Here is a 22030-nt window from a genome sequence, read left to right on the forward strand (position 1 = left end):
CAGGTCTTGTTCCAGCAGGCTACAAATGTCTGCCGCCACCTGACGCGACAGCCTGAGCCTCCTCAGACACTGGTGTTCCGACATGTCAAGGAAGCTTATCCTATGCCTGCAAACCCTGTATGCCTGGTATCTTCTTAGGCAGTCCCTTGGAACCGAGGATGACTTGCTTCCACATTAAAAATGAGTTCTCAGATGACTGAGTCCAATGCGGGACCTACAGTCTCTGTCACAGGTGGGGTGCTTGGGTTGACGTGCGCTCCTTCCGCTGTTTGCGCTTGCTCTCGGCGAAGAGACTTGAGGTGTTCGGCGCCTTCCCAGAGAAGCCTGGTATGGCCTCCTGCGAGCTGCACCTCTCTGCTGATCCCCTCTCTCCTGTGGAGTTGCAGGTCTGTGAGCAGCAGGCTGTTGCTGGTGCAGGTCCTGCTGCTACTGGTGGTCATCTTGGTTCTCAGCTGAGGTCCAAAGTAACACAGTGTAAGTGGCACCCATGCTGATCTGATAGATCAGAGCTCCAAAGTACAGATGAGATGTCTAAACCTCCAAAGCGTAGATGACACCTCCAAACTGTGTAAAGTAACTGCTCAGCACAAGTACTGTGAATAAACACTTTCACACAAGCAGGTAGGAAAGCACTTGTGAGTACTGAGTACTTATTGGCATATTCTCGTCATGTCTTCATCCCCTTCAATTGCCACTATGTTCTTGCCTTGCTTTCACTGGCGGGTTCCAGAAAGCCCGGGAAACTATGGACCCAAAGTTAAATTGCAAATTCCATGTCAAATTACTTCCTCTGGTAGGGGAATCCAGAACAAGAGGGCATAATCTTAAAATTAGTGTCAAGCCATTCAGGAGTGAAATCATAAAACACATCTTCATGCAAAGAGTAGTAGAAATCTGGAACTCTCCCACAAAAGGCTGTAGATGCTGGGTCAAATTAAACTTTCAAGGCTGTGATCAGGTTGAGGTACAGATCAACCATGATCTAATTGAATGGTGGAACAGGCACAAGGAGCTGAATGGCCTACTTCTGTTCTTATGTTCTATTTCACCGCCTCTCCAACTCCTCCAGCAGGACTTCAACCATTGGCCCACTCTACGTCATCCTCGACAACATTCATAGCCTCGCAAATAAGGCCCTTCTCCTCTATCTCAAATGAAACTATCAATATCTTGTGCTTGACTGGAACCTACCTCACCAAAGCCTCTCCGCCCAGCTACAGATTACACTACCTGCTCTGCCCAAACTGCATTGTGCCGGCATAGCTCTTGCCAGGTCCCATCTCAATCTCTCTCTCTACTTCTTTGGTATCTTTTCCATGATCAAGTACCTCACCCTCTCCTACCACTCCCACCTCTCCTTTAAAGTCTAGGGGGGGGGATTCGGTAGGTTAGCACCTTCCATTAGCGCCTGTAGAGGGCGGTAATGGGGCGGCGATGCAGTAGCGTCAGGGCGAGGCAAATCCAGCGGCACCGCCAAATCCTGCCACCCCCCCAGGTGAGTTCAATGCCAGGCAGATCGTGACATCACTGGGCGCCCGATCTGGAAAATTCATTGTCGCCACTTACCTTTGCGCCTTGACCAGACAGTGACAGGGAGAGCAGGTGCACAGCTGCAGGAAGCTGGCTCCAGTGACGTTATTTAAAGGCATCAGCATTAATCACTCGCAACTGTCAGGGCAGGTTAGTTTCAGTGGTTTCTTGTCAGTTTCACCCAGTGGATGAGTTTGCATGAGTAATTTCAAGCTTCTTTTTTATCAGCAGTCTTCTGGCAAGTGCAAAGTGGCTACATTTATTGTTCAAAGATTCAAACTGCTACACTTGGCAACATTAATGGGGGTGTACTGACAGGCCACCTTGCCCTCCAGGATCTACAGCAGAAATGCGTAGACAGCCAGAAATATGGGAACATGTACGGGAACAGGAGTAGAGAGAGAGATTGAGATGGGACCTGGCAAGAGCTATGCCGCCACCATACAGAGGGATGAGGAGGGACATCAGGGCTCTCACCAGGAGGCCTTACCCTCTGAGGGTATTCCAACAGCACCTCTCCTACCTTCAATTAAGTGAGGAGCAGTGTATTAGACTGCTCTGCATCACCAAGGTGGTGGTCACAGAACTCTGCCACCTCCTCCAAACACACCTCCAGCCTCGCACCAGGATGACTTAAACCCCAGATCCCATTTGCTCACCAGATGCCCATCATACCATCCCTGTGTCATGCCATATCACAGCATCCTCCTTGGCGCAAAGGTGAAATGAGAGAGACCACAAAATATTGCAAACTCCATTAAGAAATTTATGCATAAACATATCACACATATCACATTCATTCAAATAACTAGAAACATAGAAACATAGAAAAATAGGAGCAGGAGTAGGACATTCGGCCCTTTGAGCCTGCTCTGCCATTCAATATGATCATGGCTGATCTTCTATCTCAATACCATATTCCCGCTCTCTCCCCATACCCCTTGATGCCTTTTGTGTCTAGAAATCTATCTCCTTCTTAAATATATTCAGTGACTTGGCCTCCACAGCCTTCTGTGGTACAGAATTCCACAGGTTCACCACCCTCTGAGTGAAGAAATTTCTCCTCATCTCAGTCTTAAATGTCCTACCCCGTATCCTGAGACTGTGACCCCCTCGTTCTAGAACCCCCAGCCAGGGGAAACATCCTCTCTGCATCCAGTCTGTCTAACCCTGTCAGAATGTTATACGTTTCAATGAGATCCCCTCTCATTCTTCTAAACTCTAGTGAATACAGGCCTAGTCGATCTTTCCTCATATGACATTTCTGCCATCCCAGGAATCAGTCTGGTGAACCTTCGCTGCACTCCCTCTATGGCAAGTATATCCTTTCTTAGGTAAGGAGACCAAAACTGCACACAGTACTCCAGGTGTGATCTCACCAAGGCCCTGTATAACTGCAGTAAGACATCCTTGCTCCTGCACTCAAATCTTCTTGCAATGAAGGCCAACATACCATTTGCCTTCCTAACTGCTTGCTGCACCTGCATGTTTGCTTTCAGTGACTGGTGTACAAGGGCACCCAGGTCCCTTTGTACATCAACATTTCCCAATCTATCACCATTTAAATAATATTCTGCCTTTCTGTTTTTTCTACCGAAGTGGACAACTTCACATTTATCCACGTTATACTGCATCTGCCATGTATTTGCTCACTCACTCAACTTGTCTAAATTGCCTTGAAGCCTCTTTGCATCCTCCTCCCACCTAATTTCGTGTCATCAGCAAACTTGGAAATATTACATTTGGTTCCCTCATCCAAATCATTGATATATATTGTGAATAGCTGGGGCCCAAGCACTGATCCCTGCGGTACCACACTAGTCACCACCTGCCACCCCGAAAAAGACCCATTTATTCCTACTCTGTTTCCTGTCTGTTAACCAATTTTCAATCCATGCCAGTATATTACCCCCAATCCCATGTGCTTTAATTTTGCACACTAACCTCTTATGTGGGACTTTATCAAAGGCCTTCTGAAAATCCAAATACTGTACACCACATCCACTGATTCTCCCTTATCTATTCTACCAGTTACATCCTCAAAAAACTCTAGTAGGTTTGTCAAACACGATTTCCCTTTCATAAATCCACGTTGACTCTGTCTAATCCCATTGATATTTTCTAAGTGTCCTGTTATCACATCTTTTATAATAGACTCTAGCATTTTCCCTACTACTGATGTTAGTCTGTTGTTCCCTGTTTTCTCTATGATGCTTGTGCCTGCCATAGTTGAATAGCTGTCATTGTGTGCAAGGCGTGAGATGTGGTTGTGAGTGTTGGTAGGTAGAGATTGTTGGTGGGTGAGCGCTGGGGGTGTGGTGCTTTGGGCAGTGTGTGAAGCTTGTGATACAGTTGGTGGTATGTAGCATTTGTTGAAGCATTCAATCACCCTGACCACCTGACTGAGGTGGATCTGCCATGAGCACACCTGCTTCAGTCCTTCGGTTCCTTCGCCTTGTTGTGCTTCTCCTTGCTGAGGCAGCTGCACAGCCAGCAATGCTGAGAATGAGGTGCTGTAGTATCAATGAACCTCCCCTTTAAGTGGGAAAAGCCTGTGACAATGATGAGTTGAGATTAGACTGCACCCGATATTGGTCCACCCTTTGAGTGTAATGCCACTGAGCAAGGCCTTTAAGACTTGATTTAGCGCCCCAATCATTTCTTTGAGCAGTGAGAATAAATTTTGCATGCAGTCTAAAGCATTAGCGCCTACTGCTAATTCTCAAACTTTTCTAAAGATACCACCCATTCCTGGACTATAATGAATTTCTAGCCCTGGGTTACTTGCTGCCCTCCCAGGCACCTAGATGATTATTTTGGTGACATCTCCCTTTACCTTTGCAGTGAGTGATACCTCATTCTCTGTAACATCAACCTTCATTTAAATTCCCCTTATCTTCCCTATTTAACCTCATCCTGCTGTAAACTCTCCCTTCCACATCCATGGCCAGCCTCTTGACCTTATCATGAGGCCTTACCAGCTCCTAGGTCTTGATCAGTGATGAGGCCATCTCTGACCACTTTTTCATCTCTCTCCATGCACACCTACCTACCCACGTGCAACACCACTACCATAACACTCTGCTCCTGAAAAAAATATGTCCCCTCAGCTCCTTCACCAACACACTGTCTATCTGCCAACTCCCTGCCCTCTATCTCTCCATCCATGATGACACGGTCAACCTGCTTGTCACGTTTTGGGATTTTTAATCATTTTTTCCTTCACAGAAAGGATTTTGAAATTGACTTTATGTTTAAAGATTTTGTTTTAAAGTAAAGTGAATTCACATAAGTTTAAATAGGCCACAGGCTGCAGGCGAAGAATGTGGATTAAAGCCGGGCATGCCCGTTTGGGGATGGTAAACTAAAAGCCTATTTCAAACTGATACAACAAGGATCTACCGTCTTATCCCAGGCCCATTAGACAAGGTGACCAGGGACATTAAGCAATTCATCATCTCGTCTGAGATGGTCAAGCAAATATTCACTCCTATTATAATGAGGACGATTCTATTCACATGGGTATGGCATGAGGTGCCTGTAGAGGAATAGTCAGTTGGGTTGACAGGCCTGCTGATGAATCACTACACATAAAGCTGTCAGAGACATCACCTTCTCTGCTTCCTGGGTATATGGGATTTATATGTTATATCCCTTGTCATGCATCCCAATATTCTGTTTGCTTTTTTAACAGGTTGGGAACATTGTGCTGATGGTTTTAGTGACCTGTCCACTAAAACCTCAAGATCACTCTCCTGTTCCGCTTACTTCTTGTGGAAATATATTTAATGTTAATGTAGTCTAGTAGAATGCACAAGAAAAGGAATCACTTGCAGTTTAGAAAGAATTGAATAACAATTTTTTGTGTTCATACCTTTGGTAGTTTACCGCGGTGGAGAAAAACACCAACAGTATCTCTGCCTGAATTTGGGGGTAGAGCCTCCCTGATCTCGACAGTGTCATCTGCCAGGTAATAGTGCAGGATGAGCTCTCTGAAGTCTCCAAACTGAGTGTCTGAGTCATCCCAGTAACAGTAAAATCGCAGCACATGCGTGTCATTGTCCAGGAACTGCTTAAGTGTGTCAGTCTTCTCATACGGACGGAGAGGCTGCATGTTTTTTTCTATCTATAAGAAACACAGAAGGTGCACAAGGAATAATAGCCACCAAAAAAACCCACATGGAGCACAATACTGAAGATTCTTCCAAATAAACATCCTTCACTGTTCAAGATGTGTTCAATCCACACCATTATTACATAGCTTTTTTTTTTACAGTGCATAAAATAAAATACATCACTGTTGTGGTATAAGTTGTTCAGTAAGTCAAATATTAACCTGCATTGCAGTTCATTGACTGAACTCTTCTATTTTAGCTGGGAAAGGTATTTTCCTCTCCTAAAAGCACTGACTTATTACTGGGATATGGTTGTAAGGCGTTGAACGTCCTCTGGTATCTTGATATAATAGCATTATTCATGCATGAGCCTTGACAGTAAGTGACAGCAGGCTATTTAATGGCAGGGGACGATATAGCTGTGCCCACTTCTTACACACACAGGAGTTGCTGGATAGGAATCATGAACCTGAACAGGAACAGGTACCTTGGCCAATTTTCCCCTTTTTAACCCCGACACTGAGGCAAGCTGTCGCACCCGTGTCAGCATTCCAACTGAGCTCATCTACCTCAAAACAGAATGTAGATTAAACTTTGGATCTTCCTAATCTGTATGGCTCAGTTTCTCACTGTATAAGGTCTCTGAGCTATGTGGGAAGCCATGGGGATGGTTTTAAGTAAAATAGATATTGGGCAGTATCAATCCAGCTAAACAAGATCACAGCATAAACTTGCCTCAAATTCAATCCTATTAAGCAATAATTTGATAACCATGCTAATGTAGTCAGTGTGGATAAACAGTTTAAGATCACTGTACAGAACACATACGTATCAGCTGTATATATTCCAAACTGGGATATACAAAGGGACAGATTTTCCTGTACTGTGCTTGGATGTATTGGATCATCTGGGTACAACACACAGAGGAAAATCAGCTGGGGAAGATAGCATGTTGGTAGTGGCGCCTACCCAATTTTCTGACTATTTAAATTAATGAATGGAATTTTGAGGGGGCTCCCTCATGGGTGTACGATACTCCTCACCCAATTTTCCTTTATGTGCAAGTGCAGAGATGATCCAGTAAGCCCAGGCACAGTAACAGGAAAATTTGCCCGACTCTGTTCTCCAGTGTGGGAAGGTAGAGTTTTGCATTAAAAGCAAACCTACGGATTTTATGTCATACTTATTTGCATTCTGCGTAAATGAGTATCTTAAACTGTCAAGTATGGGAAATTGAATTTTTTTGTTTACAAAAAGGATTAATATTAAAATGGATTAATAAAAACTATTCTATGTTCTTGGCAATGACATCAAAGGTAAGTAAGTATTGGAGGTGTGCCAATGTGAGATTTTAATCCAGTACCTTTTCTTCAGTTTAAATTCAGAAGCACTAATTCAGCTATTGAACTGATTCAAAATCATCAGAGTTGTCTGAATAAAAGATTAAAGCATTGAAAGGCAAAAGCTCAATTTTTCAAATTAGGAAATGGCCAACTGGACTACATTTTAATATTCATTTAATAGTATAATCTGCAAACATCCTTACAAACACAGTTTAATCTGTTTTAATAAGGAAAGTATCTTTTACTAGGTTATTCAAAAAATACCATTAACAATAAAAACCTCTTGCTGATTGGTATTAGTTATTTCACTGGTTTCTAAAATTATATTTGGACAGTAATTTTAATACATTAACGAGAACTACCCTGACATCTTGTAAGTGTTCATATTCTAGAAATTATTGCACATACTTTAAAAAATAAATGTATTAAAATTGCACACAAATATATTTAATCTGTTTTTGATTTATGTAAACAAAAATACTTTTTAGTAAATGTTTTCTTTTATGCTATATGAAGGAAATTAGAAAAATTAAATAACATACGTGTCAAACTATTCAAGAAAGACTATAACAATGCATAGTACAGTAGCACCAATTTGTCTACATTAGCATCATCAAATTTCATAGCACTCTGGCATAATTAGTTTTCTCCATTATTATTTTACTAATGTAACCTTTCAGTGGTCATAGGGAACTGAAGGGTGAGGCCATTATATCAAGAATGGAAAAAGTATGTAATATACTTGTAAGTGATATTTGGTGTCTCAAATTCCATGGTATTGCCACTGTATAGAGAGAGATGCAGGAAAAACAAGCTTTGTAGATCAATATGATTTAATACATTGTGTTCTGTATAAGGCAGGGAAGGTCTAAGAAGGCCAGCACCAAATGTGTCTGCCCACCAGAAGGTAGAGTTTGTCTTCGAATTCCATAGAGCATTAATGTGTTTATCAAGCCAGGAAGACCTGCTTGGATGATGTCAACCTGTGGACCATTTACCCTGGAAATGGGTCTGTCAGATGAAGCATCAAATCATTATATGCATTTTTCTTGCAGCTACTTGGCATTCAAGACAGCTCAAAGGGTAATTAGACTTTTAAGCCTCTGTCTTGAGACACAGGGGCTGAAATTCAACTTTCGTAGATGCGCAAAACAGGTTAGTGTTACATTAGAGTGTATAAGGACAGCCGATTCCCTACGGCCCATTTTGCACCCCCATCAAAGTTGAATTACACCTCCACGGACTACAACAGCGATGATAACAACAACAATTTGCATTTACATTAACGTAGAAAAATGTCCCAAGACACTTCACAGAAGCATAATCAAAAAAATGGGCACCATGTCAAAGAAATAGATATTAGGAGGGGTGCTCAAAAGTTTGGTTGAAGAAGGGGGTTTTAAGGAGGATCTTAAAGGAGGAGAGGGTGGTGGACAGGCAGCAGAGTTTAAGGAGACAGCGAGCAAGAGTGAGTAAGGGAAAGACTGAATCTTAAAAGTGTGGGAACCAGGGTGAAATAGAATGAAAAGCAAGTACTGGGGTGTGGTATGGATTGTTTGGTTAAGAGATTCTCTGACTACATTCACTGCTATCAGAAGTAGAAGGTCTTTTACTAGTTATTGTACATAAGCTTCGCCTAGAAATTGAGTTTGCGCTGCGCTGGGGCTTAACGCCGGAAATTTAGCGCCGGTGCTAAGTCGCGCTGTGCGCGCCAAAAATTCAGTAGCGCCGCGCCCAAACGGCTGCCGGCGCTACTGAAGGCTGTTTGCGCCTGAAAACTGGCGCTACGCGCCGCATTGCGGCGCTATTCCGGCGCTGCGGCGCCCGGTGCGGCAGGCTCGGGAAGTGCAGGCCTCCTCCTTCAGTTAAGGAGGAGCTGCCTGCACCCGCCCGCTGGCCGGTTAAATCGCCACAAAAATGAGCCCGGCACCTCGGGGAAGTGCCGGGCTCGCAGCCGAGAAGCATCTGTTCCGCGGGGGAGGGGTGGGGGAGTCCGGGGAGGGAGGTGCGGGCAGGCGGCCGGCGGGAAAGCGGCCGGCCGCCGCTCCACCTTTATGCGCCGGCGCAAAGTCGTGTAAGACTCTGTTGCCAGAGTCTTAGTTGCGGCTGCCATGGGCGAGGCGGCCGCAACTGAATTTCGGCGCTGGGGCCCGTCACCACAGCAACCGGGACGCTGCGCACACCGATGACGTCATCGGTGCTGGCGCAGCGCTACCGGTGTAACGCCGATGTTGGGCCCTAGTCAATTTCAAAACCGGCTGTAAGTCCAGCGCAATGCCCTCTAGCGCCGCAAAATGGCCGCTAAGCCCACTCAATTTCTAGGCCCTTGTGCTGTTCTGTATGTCTTATTTGTTTAATTTCTGTAATTACACCTAGTTAGTTCATTTAAAATCTCAGGCACGGTATGCTGTTATTACCATTCGTAAAATGAAGTGCAGTGAGTCCTAAAGAGTATGAGGTCTCTGCAAGGTCTGAAAACCACAGGGTTGCAGTTTCTGGTATGTAGGAGATGTGAGGGAAAAGGGAAATACTGCTGTAAGAGGAAAAGGCTCATTATAATACCCTAAAGTTGCATTACCCTGGTGGCAGCAAGTTGTGAGAAATACCTGTTCTGTCACAGTTGGCAAAACTGTTTTTAGTTTATTAAAAGCAACATTTTTTTAAAATGCTAGAAATCTAAAATAAAAAACTATTTATAAATCACAGCTTTTATGCTAAAATTTCTGATAACTTCATCACTTCAAAACACGTACAATAACAGCTGAAATATTTAATAACATATTATAGCAGCTAGTGGCAATTTCCATTCTGATTTATATTGTTCAGATTAGGACATTATTTAATTGACATATCTGCTAGGTTTTCTTTTCAAATATACTTTTGTTATTGTATAAAAAGTTGGTCTTACTTCTTCACGCTTTGAAATATAAGGATCGTCAGGAATGCAGCCAGGTGGGTTCAGTTTGACACCCATTTTCCGCAGAAAATTTTTTGTGAACTGGTCACAGTCTACAATCATAAATGTCTTTGAGTAGAAAACAATTTCTTGACAGATATTGAAATGATCCACTGTGTAAAACTGATCATCATTTGGAGGCGGAAGTGGAATACGGTGACGATGGATTATGGTTCCTAAAACAACAATAGAAGACTTAGATTTAAGTGTGCTTTGTTCTGTTCCATCTCTCTCATTTTCCATGTTATGTTTTGGCTCTTTTATTTCAGATCTGATATCTTAGATCACACTCATAGGCAAGATCTAACTCCCCATAACTTTGAGAGTCTAGCTAAGCTTTCAGTAATGCACGTGGGATAACAAAAATAAAACTTTGTAGAGGTTATTTTAACTCTGCCTGCCTGGTGGGAACAGGACAGGCGAGCTGTTAAAATCACTGCAGAATACTTACCGCTGTATTCCCGCTGGCTGCCATTTTTACCACTCAGTTTCTTTAGTCGGCTGAGGTGCCCACCAGGGGCAGGAGGGGGACACATGAATGCATGCAAATTGGGGTCCTATCATATAATTAGGACACCTATGAGATTTTAATACAAAATTACGGAAGTCCCACCCTGCACCCAACCTGCCTGTAAAACCTAGCGGGATTGTCTCTCATAACCACTGAAGCAGTATTTAAAGGAGCACTCACCTGCAGGTAATTAAATCACAGGAATTGTGTGCCACTGTACTGTTCAGAATGCCAGAAAAGTTTCCAGCTTCCTAATCACTTTTTTGCCTTACTTGCCCTCAGTAAGCCCTATCTGCTATGCATGGGTGTTGCTATTGCCAGTTTAATTTGGATAGAGGAACAGTTGGAGGAAAAGGAGCAGTAGAAGCAGCCTCAACAACCAGCTGGGCCTATTAGAGGGCAGCAGCTGAGGCAGGATTGTTCGTAAGAGGTCATACTCAGCGCACAGTGTGTACAACGGAAGAGTCACTTTCTTGGATTTACCTGAAGAGCAGTGTATCAGGAGACTATGCTCCTCCAAATAGACTGTGGCAGACCTCTGCAGTCTCCTGCAACATGACCTGCTGCCTGTCGAACCAGGGGGCCATGCTTTGGCAGTGGCTCTCAAAGTCAACACAGTCCTTAATGTCTTTGCCACTGACTCCTTCCAGCCTGCTGCAGGGGACATAATCCGTATCTCCCTAAATGCAGTACACAGCTATATTAAGCAGCTCACCAATGCCCTGTTCACCAGGGCTAACCAGTACATCACCATCCCCATTGACCACAACAGTCAACACTAGGGAGCTCGGCAATTTGCAGCAGTAGCTAGTTTCCCTCACATCCAGAGTGTCATTGACTGTACACACTTTGCTATCAGGGCATCAGATCCCCAGCAAGCAGCATTCGTGAATAGGAAGGGCTTCCACTCTATTAATGTTCAGCTAATCTCTGATCACAGAAACAGGATCATGCAAGTTTGTGTCAGGTACCCAGGCAGCTGTCATGATGCATTTACTCTGTGACACTCAACCATCCCCCCAATATTCGTCCCTTCCACCAATGTGCCAAGATGGCTGCTGGGGGACAAGGGATACTTTCTACACACCTGGCTCATGACTCCGCTCTGCAATCCCACTACACCTGAGCAACACAGGTAGTCAATGCCAGGAGATCATCAGGATGATTACTGAGCACACCACAAAGCTGCTGAAGCAGAAGTTCAGGTGTCTGGACAGGTCTGGCAGGATTCCACAATATGCTCCACAAAGAGTCATCTGCATCACAGTGGTGTGCTACAGCCATGGAGCAGATTTTTCACAGCACCATATCCTTCCATAAGCCACCTACAATCTGCACTATCATGCATTGTACTCAACCTAAAAACCCTAGGAATGTTTTGCAAAGATTCTTGCTATTCTCCAAAAGGTAAATCAAGGATAATTCCAGCATACCTCTCTAACCTTATATCCTATATTAGTTCAGTTTATTTTAGATGTTAAATAAACTTTAGTTAACATGAAGTGGACATTATACATTGCAAATGCAGCTAATGGTACAATTATACGCATCACTGCATCATTAATCATTCATTGCACCTTTCTCTTTTAAGAAATCTAGTAAAATAAATGCAAGTTACTTGACCAGGATGACAATGCCATTGGTACTGTATGGTCCCAACAGGTCAGTGAGTAAATACACTGCATGAATCATATAGGATATGAAGGACCCAGGTTCCATCTCTGGTCTTTGTTGAGTTAGCTGATCTGAGCCAGGGCAAGGTTGGTGCTGTAAAATTTGACTTAGCGTCATAGGGCTAGGGAGGGAAGGAATATTAGCCCCTATTCCTGCCTCTGGTCACTTACACAAGTGATTTGGATGATATACGTGTGGTAAACCACTGTTATTGTTACACTGTTGTTATCACCTACACAAGGTTACCTCTTGCCTCGCACGCTGTTATACCTAGGCATACCTCAGCTGACTCCGCCCATGGCTCCGCCTGCTTGCCCAGGTATAAAGGTGATTGCTTGGCTAGTATTCCTTGCTGGAACCGATCACCCACGAGGGTGGGCTCTGTTATTTAGCCAATAAAAACCTATAGTTACTATCTTAACTCGTCACTTTTCATGGAATGAATTGATAGGTATATCAATACGAAAATTTTAAAAATAATAATTTTGTCCTTTTTGGCCAAGCCCTTTTTGCCAGGCTTGGACTCCACCAGTGGCACCCACATGTTCCCTTGTGGAGACTAGTATGCCTCATCTTTCCAAGCATATCAACCGCCACTGATATGCTGAGTCTCCATCCAGGGCCAGGTGTAGGGTCTCGCCCGGCCTCCCAGTCCATCATTTGCTTTGTGAGGAGTGGACAGAAGTTCCACCCTTACAAGTTGATGCACTATCAATTGCTACAAAAGACTGGAAATTGAGAAAGTAATAAACAGGCTTTTATTGCCAAAGAACAGAGCATGCCTCTTGTGGTTGCCTGGTATCCAAAAGGGCCGGGGGCTGCCGAGCAGCGACCTTTATACCCAGCCATGAGGGTGGAGCCAGGGGCGGAGTCAGCTGAGGTATGCACAGACAAGTACAACAATATGCAAGAGTGAACAACAGTACTAACAGTGAACAACAGTACTAACAACAGTGGTGAACAACAATACTAACAACAGTGGTTTACCACATTCACCCCTTGTTTAGAATTGAGTCCGGCGGGGTGAAGTGCACTAAAAATTTGTGTACTGAAGTCTATCAGGAGGCCTTGTAAGCCGTCCTGAGCGTCGCAGCAGCGGCGGTGATGGTGCAGCATCCAACGTTGAACCCGGTGTCTCGTTCAGAGGAGGTGTAGCAGGTGGCGGACCCTGGGGCTGCTGCATGCCGTCTACAGGGGTCAGAGCATGGGTAATGGGAGGTAGCGATGGTGGTCTCTCAGAGGCACCCGAAGGTGCGAGGTCTCGTGCGGGGACTGTGTCCTGGGGGTAGGCAGGGGTAGCGGTGGGTGGCGAAGAGGGTGTTTCAGGAGCACCCGCAGGTGCGAGGTCTCGAATGGAGACTGTGTCCTCCCGCCCGTCCGGGTACACCACGTAAGCATACTGCGGGTTGGCGTGGAGGAGGCTCACCCTCTCGACCAGGGGGTCCGCCTTATGGGTCCTCACGTGCTTCCGCAGTAGGACGGGTCCTGGAGAAGTCAGCCATGTTGGTAGCGAAATCCCCGACGTGGACTTCCTGGGGAAGGAGAACATTCTCTCGTGAGGAGTGGCATTGGTGGGTGTACAGAGCAGCGACCGAATGGAATGGAGCGCCGCAGGGAGGACCTCCTGCCAGCGGGAGGTCGGAAGGCCCTTAGATTTTAAGTTTAAAAGGACTGCCTTCCAGACTGTCGCATTCTCCCTTTCCACCTGGCCGTTACGCCAGGGGTTGTAGCTGGTGGTCCTGCTTGTAGCAATGCCTCTCGCGAGCAGGTACTGCCGAAGTTCGTCGCTCATAAAAGATGAACCCCTGTCGCTATGGATATAGCTAGGGAAACCGAACAATGCGAAGAGGTCATTCAGACATTTAATGACTGTGGTACTGGTCATGTCCGAGCAAGGGATGGGAAACGGGAGTACTCATCAATTATATTGAGGAAGTACACATTGCGGTCAGAGGAGGGGAGGGGCCCTTTAAAATCGATGCTCAGCCTGTCTGGCCTATAAAAATGCGGCTTGCACTCGGCACAGATCTGGCAGTTCCTGGTCATGGTCCTGACCTCCTCGATGGAGTAGGGCAGGTTACGGGATTTGATAAAATGGAAGAACCTGGTGACCCCCGGGTGGCAGAGGTCATTGTGGAGGGTCTGTAATCTATCAACCTGCGCGTTGGCGCATGTACCACGTGATAGGGCATCTGGGGGCTCATTGAGTTTCCCGGGCCGGTACAAGATATCGTAATTGTAGGTGGAGAGTTCGATTCTCCACCTTAATATCTTGTCATTCTTGATTTTGCCCCGCTGCTTATTATGAAACATAAAAGCTACTGAACGCTGGTCAGTGAGCAGGGTAAATCGTTTTCCAGCCAGGTAATGCCGCCAATGTCGCACGGCTTCCACAATGGCCTGGGCCTCCTTTTCGACAGAGGAGTGTCGAATCTCGGGGCCCTGGAGGGTCCTTGAGAAAAAGGCCACGGGTCTCCCCACCTGGTTAAGGGTTGCAGCTAGGGCAAAGTCGGATGCGTCGCTCTCCACTTGAAAAGGGAGGGACTCATCCACAGCGTGCATTCGGCCTTCGCAATATCACTTTTTATGAGAGTGAAGGCTGCACAGGCCTCTGCTGTCAGGGGGAAGGAGGCGGACTTGATGAGGGGTCGGGCTTTATCCGCATAGTTGGGCACCCACTGAGCATAGTAAGAGAAAAACCCCAGGCATCTCTTCAGTGCTTTCTGGCAGTGGGGGAGGGGGAGCTCCATAAGAGGGCGCATTCTATCGGGGTCTGGGCCGATGACTCCGTTCTCCACTACGCAGCCAAGAATAGCAAGGCGCTTAGTACGAAACATACATTTGTCTTTGTTGTATGTGAGATTCAGCCGCTGGGCCGTCCGGAGGAATTTCCCTAGATTAACGTCGTGGTCCTACTGGTCGTGGCCGCAGATGGTGACGTTGTCTAGATATGGGAAAGTGGCCTGGAGCGCGTTCTGGTCAACCATCCGGTCCATCTCCTGTTGGAAGACAGAAACTCCGTTGGTGACGCCGAAGGGAACTCTGAGAAAGTGATAGAGCCGACCGTCAGCTTCAAAAGCTGTGTACTGGCGGTCCTCAGCCCTGATGGGGAGCTGGTGGTATGCCGACTTCAGATCAATCGTCGAGAACACCTGGTATTGTGCTATCTGATTGACCATGTCAGATATGCGGGGGAGTGGGTATGCATCCAACTGGGTGTAGCGATTGATCGTCTGGCTGTAGTCAATAACTAGGCGCTGTTTTCCGCCAGTCTTCACCACCACCACTTGTGCTCGCCATGGGCTATTGCTGCTCTCAATAATCCCTTCCTTCAGGAGTCTCACTACCTCGGATTTAATGAAACCCCTATCCCCGGCACTGTAATGCCTACTTTTGGTAGCGATGGGCTTACAGTAGTGGGTGAGGTTAGCGAACAAGGAGGGGGGGAGACTTTAAGGGTGGAGAGGCTGCAAATGGCGCGCGGCGGGCGATTTAAAAACTGCTGGCTGCAGACCGTGAGAGGGGGGAGGGGTCCACCGTACGCTAAAGTGACACTCTTAAGGTGGCACTGAAAATCCAACCCCAGTAGGACGGCAGCGCAGAGATCGGGCAGGACCAGAAGTTTAAAATTTTTGTATTCAGTACCCCGCACTGAAAGAGTCACCATACAGTAGCCACCGACTTCCGCTGACTGGGCTTTGGAAGCCATAGAGATGCGGTGACGCGTCGGCAGGACCGGGAGAGAGTAACTGCGCACCGTGTCGGGGTGTATAAAACTCTCCGTGCTCCCGCTGTCAAAAAGGCAGGTAGTGGCGCGGCCGTTTACCGTAATGTCCATCATGGACCTGGACAGTTGATGCGGGAGAGATTGATCCAGCGTCACGGAAGCCAGCGTATGTTCAAGCGCGTCGATGCGGTCGTCCGATGAGGCGGTGGTGGAGTCCGGGTCCCCCGTAACCGAAGTCGGAGGCGTCCAAGATGGCGGACAAAATGGCGGCGCCCACGGCCCCGATCCCCACGCGGCTGGGGGAGCCCAAGATGGCGGGCAAATGGCTGCGCCCACGGTTCGCACGCGGCGCTGCTGGAGTTAGCGGTCTTCCCTTTGCAGGCGCTAACGTAGTGACTTTTCTTCCCGCAGCCGGAGCAGGTAGCATTCTTCGCGAGGCAGCGTGCTCTAGGGTGTTTAGCTTGGCCACAAAAATAGCATTTTTGTGCCTTGGACATCGCTGCAGCAGTCGGAGGTGGCGGTCCCATGGCCCAAGATTGCGGCGTCCACAGCGCGGGGCGATTAGGGGAGAAAGCGTCCATATTTCTGTGGGCCGCGTCGAGCGAGAGCGCGAGGGACACTGCCTTTGTCAGGTCTATTTCACCCTTCTCCAGCAGCCTCTGCCGGGAGTAGTCGGACCTTAGGCCCGCAACGAAAGCGTCTCGTATCAGTCCCTCCGCATGTGCCGCGGCCGATACTTCCTTGCAGTCGCAGCCGCGTCCGAGTACCCGCAGTGCCCGTAGGAAGGCCTCCACCGATTCCCCGGGCTGCTGTCTGCGAGATCTTAAAAGGTGCCTGGCATAGACCGTGTTAACCGGGCGTGCATACTGCCCTTTCAGTAGGTCGATAGCCGCCGCGTAGGTCGTCGCATCTTGGATTAAAGTATAGACTTGGTGGCTCACCTTCGAGGCCAGGATTTTCAGTTTATTTTCATCAAGAGTCATGGTCGAGGCTTCCAGATACACCTCAAAGCAACGCAGCCATTGTGCAAATTTAGTTGACGAACCCGCTTCTTGGGGGTCTAGGTCCAGGCATGTTGGTCTGAGGTCTCGCAGCAGCGCCTGCTGCTCAGCGTTTTGCGCCATCGGTTGATCAGCATCCGCAGCCAACATTTAACTTTGGTAATAAAATTGATGCACTATCAATTGCTACAAAAGACTGGAAATTGAGAAAGTAATAAACAGGCTTTTATTACCAAAGAACAGAGCATGCCTCTTGTGGTTGCCTGGTATCCAAAAGGGCCGGGGACTGCCGAGCAGCGACCTTTATACCCAGCCATGAGGGTGGAGCCAGGGGCGGAGTCAGCTGAGGCATGCACAGACAAGTACAACAATATGCAAGAGTGAACAACAGTACTAACAGTGAACAACAGTACTAACAACAGTGGTGAACAACAATGCTAACAACAGTGGTTTACCACACAAGTCAAATCAGGAACTGACAAAGACCCGACTAAACCATGTCTCCCCTGTTTCCTTTGGGGCTCTGCTAGTCTCCTATCGAAGTTACAGCAGGAGCCCAGTAAAACCTCAGCGGAATGTATCTATTTAAAGGCCAGGTCCACAACAATATGAGTGCCAAAATGTTCCAGGTTTGAGATTGGTACCTGCATCTGGCACGGCGAGGCCGGGATCCATGACAGATGAGCATAAGCTGTACTGGAGCTGCTGTTAGTGGGAGAGGTCTGATCTCAGATGTAGAAGAATTCTGGTTAGAAGAGTGAATGGGGCTGAGATCTATCTTGTGAGAAATAATAGAGTATGGGCCTCAGGATGTGTGGTAGGAGATATGTTGACTCTGAGGGAACAAAATTACATTCTTCCATATGTACCCTTCATATGGACCTTGTCTTGGTCTCTATCTCCACCTCCTGCCCCCAACAATGTAATTTTTTCCACATCCATATAAGGGCAGAATACTGAATGCTTTTATATGGGTTTTATTTCCCTTGTATACATCAGTGCTGATTGACATCAAGACACTTAGAAATTGCAGGAACCTAAGGGAGGAAACCCATGTCCCCTTCTGAAAATCAAAAAATGTGATTCCAGAACCCCTTCAAAAAATAAAGTTGGTGATTCTGCTGAAGTTGAAGCATGCTGAGCCCAACTTTATTTATTTTCTCAACACAGTGCAACTCCAGCTGAATTCCTAATTTGCTTTTAGTTATTTTTTTAAATGCTTCTGAAGACCCTTTTTAATTTTCAGTTGAAAGATTCAAAAACAGCACTGCTCAAATAAGTGCAGCTTAGAGCTCTACTTCACCATGTACCAAGGTTCAGACTGGGAAGCTATGTATCCACCTCAGAAACACTTGGCTGGATTTTAAAGCGCAGATGCACTGGGAGCCCGGAGGGTGGGGAGTGGTGCGGGGGGCGATAGTGCGTGGGAAATCCAGAAGTAAGTGCAGTGTGTCTGTCAGTGACTTTTTAAACTGAGCCACCTCATTAACATTGGGCTTCGCGTCCAATTAGCATCAGCAGGCGTGATGACGACGTGTATAATGCAATTTCAATTCCAGTTTTTAAAGGGACTCTCCAAACATGCATGTTGAAGGAGTTTGGAGTTGGCATGGAGAGTCACAGACCTGTTGGTATGGAGTAGAGACGGGCAAAGGCTGCGCCACGCTTCAACGACACCTCCCTGGATGTGCTGTCGGGGGCTGTAAGAGCCCAGAGGGAGATACTCTTCCCTAGTAACAGGAGGAAGAAGCCTGCAGGTGGTTGTATTCCCTGGAATTTAGATGGTTAATGTTAAGTCTGTGGGTTGTATTATAAATAATCACAGACTCCACTGTTAACAAAATAAAACACGTCTTTACTATTCAGAGGCTCGGGCGATTCTGCCCTAGTTAACGTATCACAACCCTTATATACTGGTGTGGTCACTATCGGTATTACAGTATACATGAGCCAATAGATAGTGCCACCCTAAAGTAGTGCTCTTAAAGGCGAACGGTTACATTCTATAGTTCCCTTAAAGGTAAACGGTTACATACACAACACTCCTCCCTTCCTAGCTTATTACTTACAGAATCCCGTTAAACATACAATCTTCAACTTTATATAAACAGTTTGCAGATATACTCTCGATGGAGTCAACGTCATATAACAATTTACAGATATACTCTCAATGGAGTCAACGTCATATAACAGTTTACAAACATACTCTCAGTGGAATCAGTTTACAGGTTCAGTCTCTGTGGGAACAGTTCATAAATTCAGTCTCTGGTATTAATTCGTTCCAGACAGCATCCTCCATAGCTTTTTTTTTTTTTTTCTTTTCTGCCTTTTTGAAACTCTCCGAGCTCTTTTCCCGGCTGCCATCTGTAGCGCCACCAACTCTCTATGTTCCTTAGACCTTAAGTGCTTCCTCAGGATTTCAGCACTTTGGGAGTTCCCATCACAATTTGGGCAGACCACATCCTCATAACATTCGGTGTCACTCAACAGGTCAAAACCCTTCTTCAAGCAATCATATTCATCCTGCTCTTCCTCGGATGTCTGCCCTTCCTTCCCTCCTGGCCTCATTTGTGCGTTCAATCCTTTCCCTTCCTTCAGGGATTTCGTTATCAGGCTATTTAATCCTTCTACTGAAGTAGCTGTTTCCCCATTCTCCTGTTCCCCTGGACGTAATTCAGCATACTCCTCCATTTCATCCATCATTTTCTCCAATGCTTTCATCTTCTCTTCCTCTTGTACTTTGGCTTCCAGTGCTTGGAGAAGTTGCGCCTCGATGCTCTCTAGCTCATGTTCAGGGCCCATTCCCAGTTGAAACTGTTCTTCAAGTCGGTCAACCTCGGTAATTGCCGCCTCATATTTGTCTTGGGCTTCCTTCCATATTTTTATGAGTTCTGCCATGTCTTTCACCTCTACATCCTCATCTATGTATGGAACTTCTACCGATGAGTCTGTCTTGGCCCTGAGCTCCTCAAGAATTTCCTGCAGCCTTTGGACTTCTTGCTCATGTTCAACCTTTAGTTGCTCATATACTTCCAACGAAACTAGCTTTTCGGAGGTTGCTGAGTTAACCCCCTCCAGAATTGTAGTCTGGGCCTGTTCATACTGTTTTCTCAACTTCTCGCACTCTGCTTGTAAGGAGTCGTAGAGAAGAACTGGAATAAAATCCTGGCTTCCTGAAGATTCCTCTTCATTTGTTTCTTTCGCAATTTCCTGTTGGAGTTCAGCCAAGGCTGCTATGCTATCTGCCTCTCGAAGTCTCACTGCCATCAACTCTTCTTTATTCTTGCAGTCCATCTCAGCCATTTCCCGTTTACTTTCATTTAACTGAGTGAGTAGTCCCTTATTTTGGGCTGAGAGATATTGCACCTTCTCATGTAGACCATTGCACTCCTTCTCTGCTTGACATAGCTGATTACCGCTGATTTGGTTCTGCGTTTCAAGTTCCAACATCCTTTGCTTAGCTTCTTTCAGTTTCGCCCCTATAAGCTCCTCTTGCAACATGGCCACATTATTCTCATCAGGTAAAGAAGCGTTTCTCTTTTCCATGTCCAAGATTTGTTTCTGCATCTCCTTAAGAGCACCCTGTGATTCAACTTCTCTTAACTTTGCCTGCACTAGCTCCGTCTCTAATTGCAGAACAAAATCCTCAGTGCAGCGTGATTTGCCCTTCTGCTGTATCTCTAGATCATGCAAATATTCTAACCCCTGAACATCATCAGGGAGATGTGATCGGTAATTGGTCACGATGGCTCTATGGTCGCTCTCTGCTTGAGCCAGTAGGTTCTGTTGTCTTTCCAGACTCTCCCATTCGGTGTCATAGAACTTTTTCATTGTTTTCATCTCTTGTACGAGGCGGTAACTTAATTGTTCTAATTGTTGTTGTACTTTGAAATAGCGTTGAGTTCGAGCCCGGTGTTCCTCCGTAATGCATATGTCTGTAGCTTGAACAGACTCAGAATTCTCTGTCTTTATGCACGCCATCGATTTTCCAACCTTAGTCCGTGAGTTAATGTTAACCTTGTTTTTCATACATAAGCTGGACTTATCGTCTTCCGGCTCAGAGTCTGAGCTGCTTGTCTGCACCGAGTCCTCACTCGTCATTGCTTGTCGGTAGTGCCATTCCATGTCTATTTTCTTGATCCATTCCCGTCCTAGAAGTGGTGGTCCTCCCTCAGGTAGTACGTACAAATTCATTCTTGGGTGTACTTTACCCCTATCTCTCACCTTGACTCTTATTTTCCCCATGGGGTATACGCGATGCCCCGTGTATGTCTGTAATACGAACTTGGTATTTCTTAAGGGTATGTGAGAGAATAGTCGGTGGTAGTCCTTTTGGTTGATGACTGATACAGCTGATCCCGTGTCCAGCTCCATTCGTACTTGGACTCCAGCTATTTTTAGTGTGACCCAGATCGTCTGTAGATCAGTTACTTTACCCACATTGTGGATTCTCAGACTATCCAACTCCTGGCTGTTTGGGTCTGAGTCTGAATTTTGTTCGTCTGAACTCTTTTCAGCCACCTGATGCACCTTGTTGTACTTTCCTTGTGGTGGTGGCTTCCTTTGCTTGTTGGTCTTCTTTCCGGACCTGCATACCTTCGCGATGTGACCCAGTTTGCCACATTTCCTGCACTCTTGATTCTTAAACCAGCACTGATTCTGGTCGTGCGTTGTCTTTCCACAACGGTAGCATTTGGAAGTGTTTGCTGTAAGTTGATCCACCCCGAGTGCCGCCGCCTTTAGCTGCATTTCCGCCGTCCCTTTCGCTGCGGCTTCGTGCGATGAAGCTATGAGGACAGCCCTGTCCAGTGTGAGGTCGTTTTCTTCCAGAAGTCGCTTCTGCGTTCCTTCTTTGGCCAAGCCGCATACGAACTTGTCCCGCAGCGCCTCTGTCACATTCCCTCCAAACTGGCAGTATTTCGCTAGCTTACGCAGTTCGACTAAGTATTCCGCATTGCTTTCATCTTGCCTCTGGGTTCTGGCGTAAAATTTAAATCGTTCAGCCAGCATCAACGGTGTGGGGTTCAAGTGATCCTTCAGCACTGTTACGATCTCTTCGAAGGTCTGGTCCACTGGTTTAACTGGTGCTATCAGATGTTTCAAAAGCCCGTATGTTTTTGCTCCCATCGAATTTAACAAAGTTATTGCCTTGTTGTATATGGCTACGCAATAT

The 22030-nt window shown here is 46.3% G+C and overlaps 1 protein-coding gene across 2 annotated transcripts in view; it reads right to left on the minus strand.

The window, feature by feature from the left end:
- The window catches only part of efhc2 (EF-hand domain (C-terminal) containing 2), a 210585-nt gene that overhangs the window by 131506 nt on the left and 57049 nt on the right, over positions 1–22030 (minus strand). For both annotated transcript variants that reach the window (XM_086006688.1, XM_086006687.1), the window contains exons 4-5: positions 9897–10120; positions 5405–5656 (exon numbers count right to left, since the gene is read on the minus strand). In XM_086006688.1, coding sequence (XP_085862814.1) covers positions 5405–5656; positions 9897–10120 — 476 coding nt within the window. The remainder of the gene's footprint in view (positions 1–5404; positions 5657–9896; positions 10121–22030) is intronic.

This window comes from Somniosus microcephalus, chromosome 14, assembly GCF_052327205.1.
Source record: "Somniosus microcephalus isolate GS21.2 chromosome 14, FLI_Smic_1.0, whole genome shotgun sequence".
Lineage (NCBI taxonomy): Eukaryota > Metazoa > Chordata > Chondrichthyes > Squaliformes > Somniosidae > Somniosus > Somniosus microcephalus.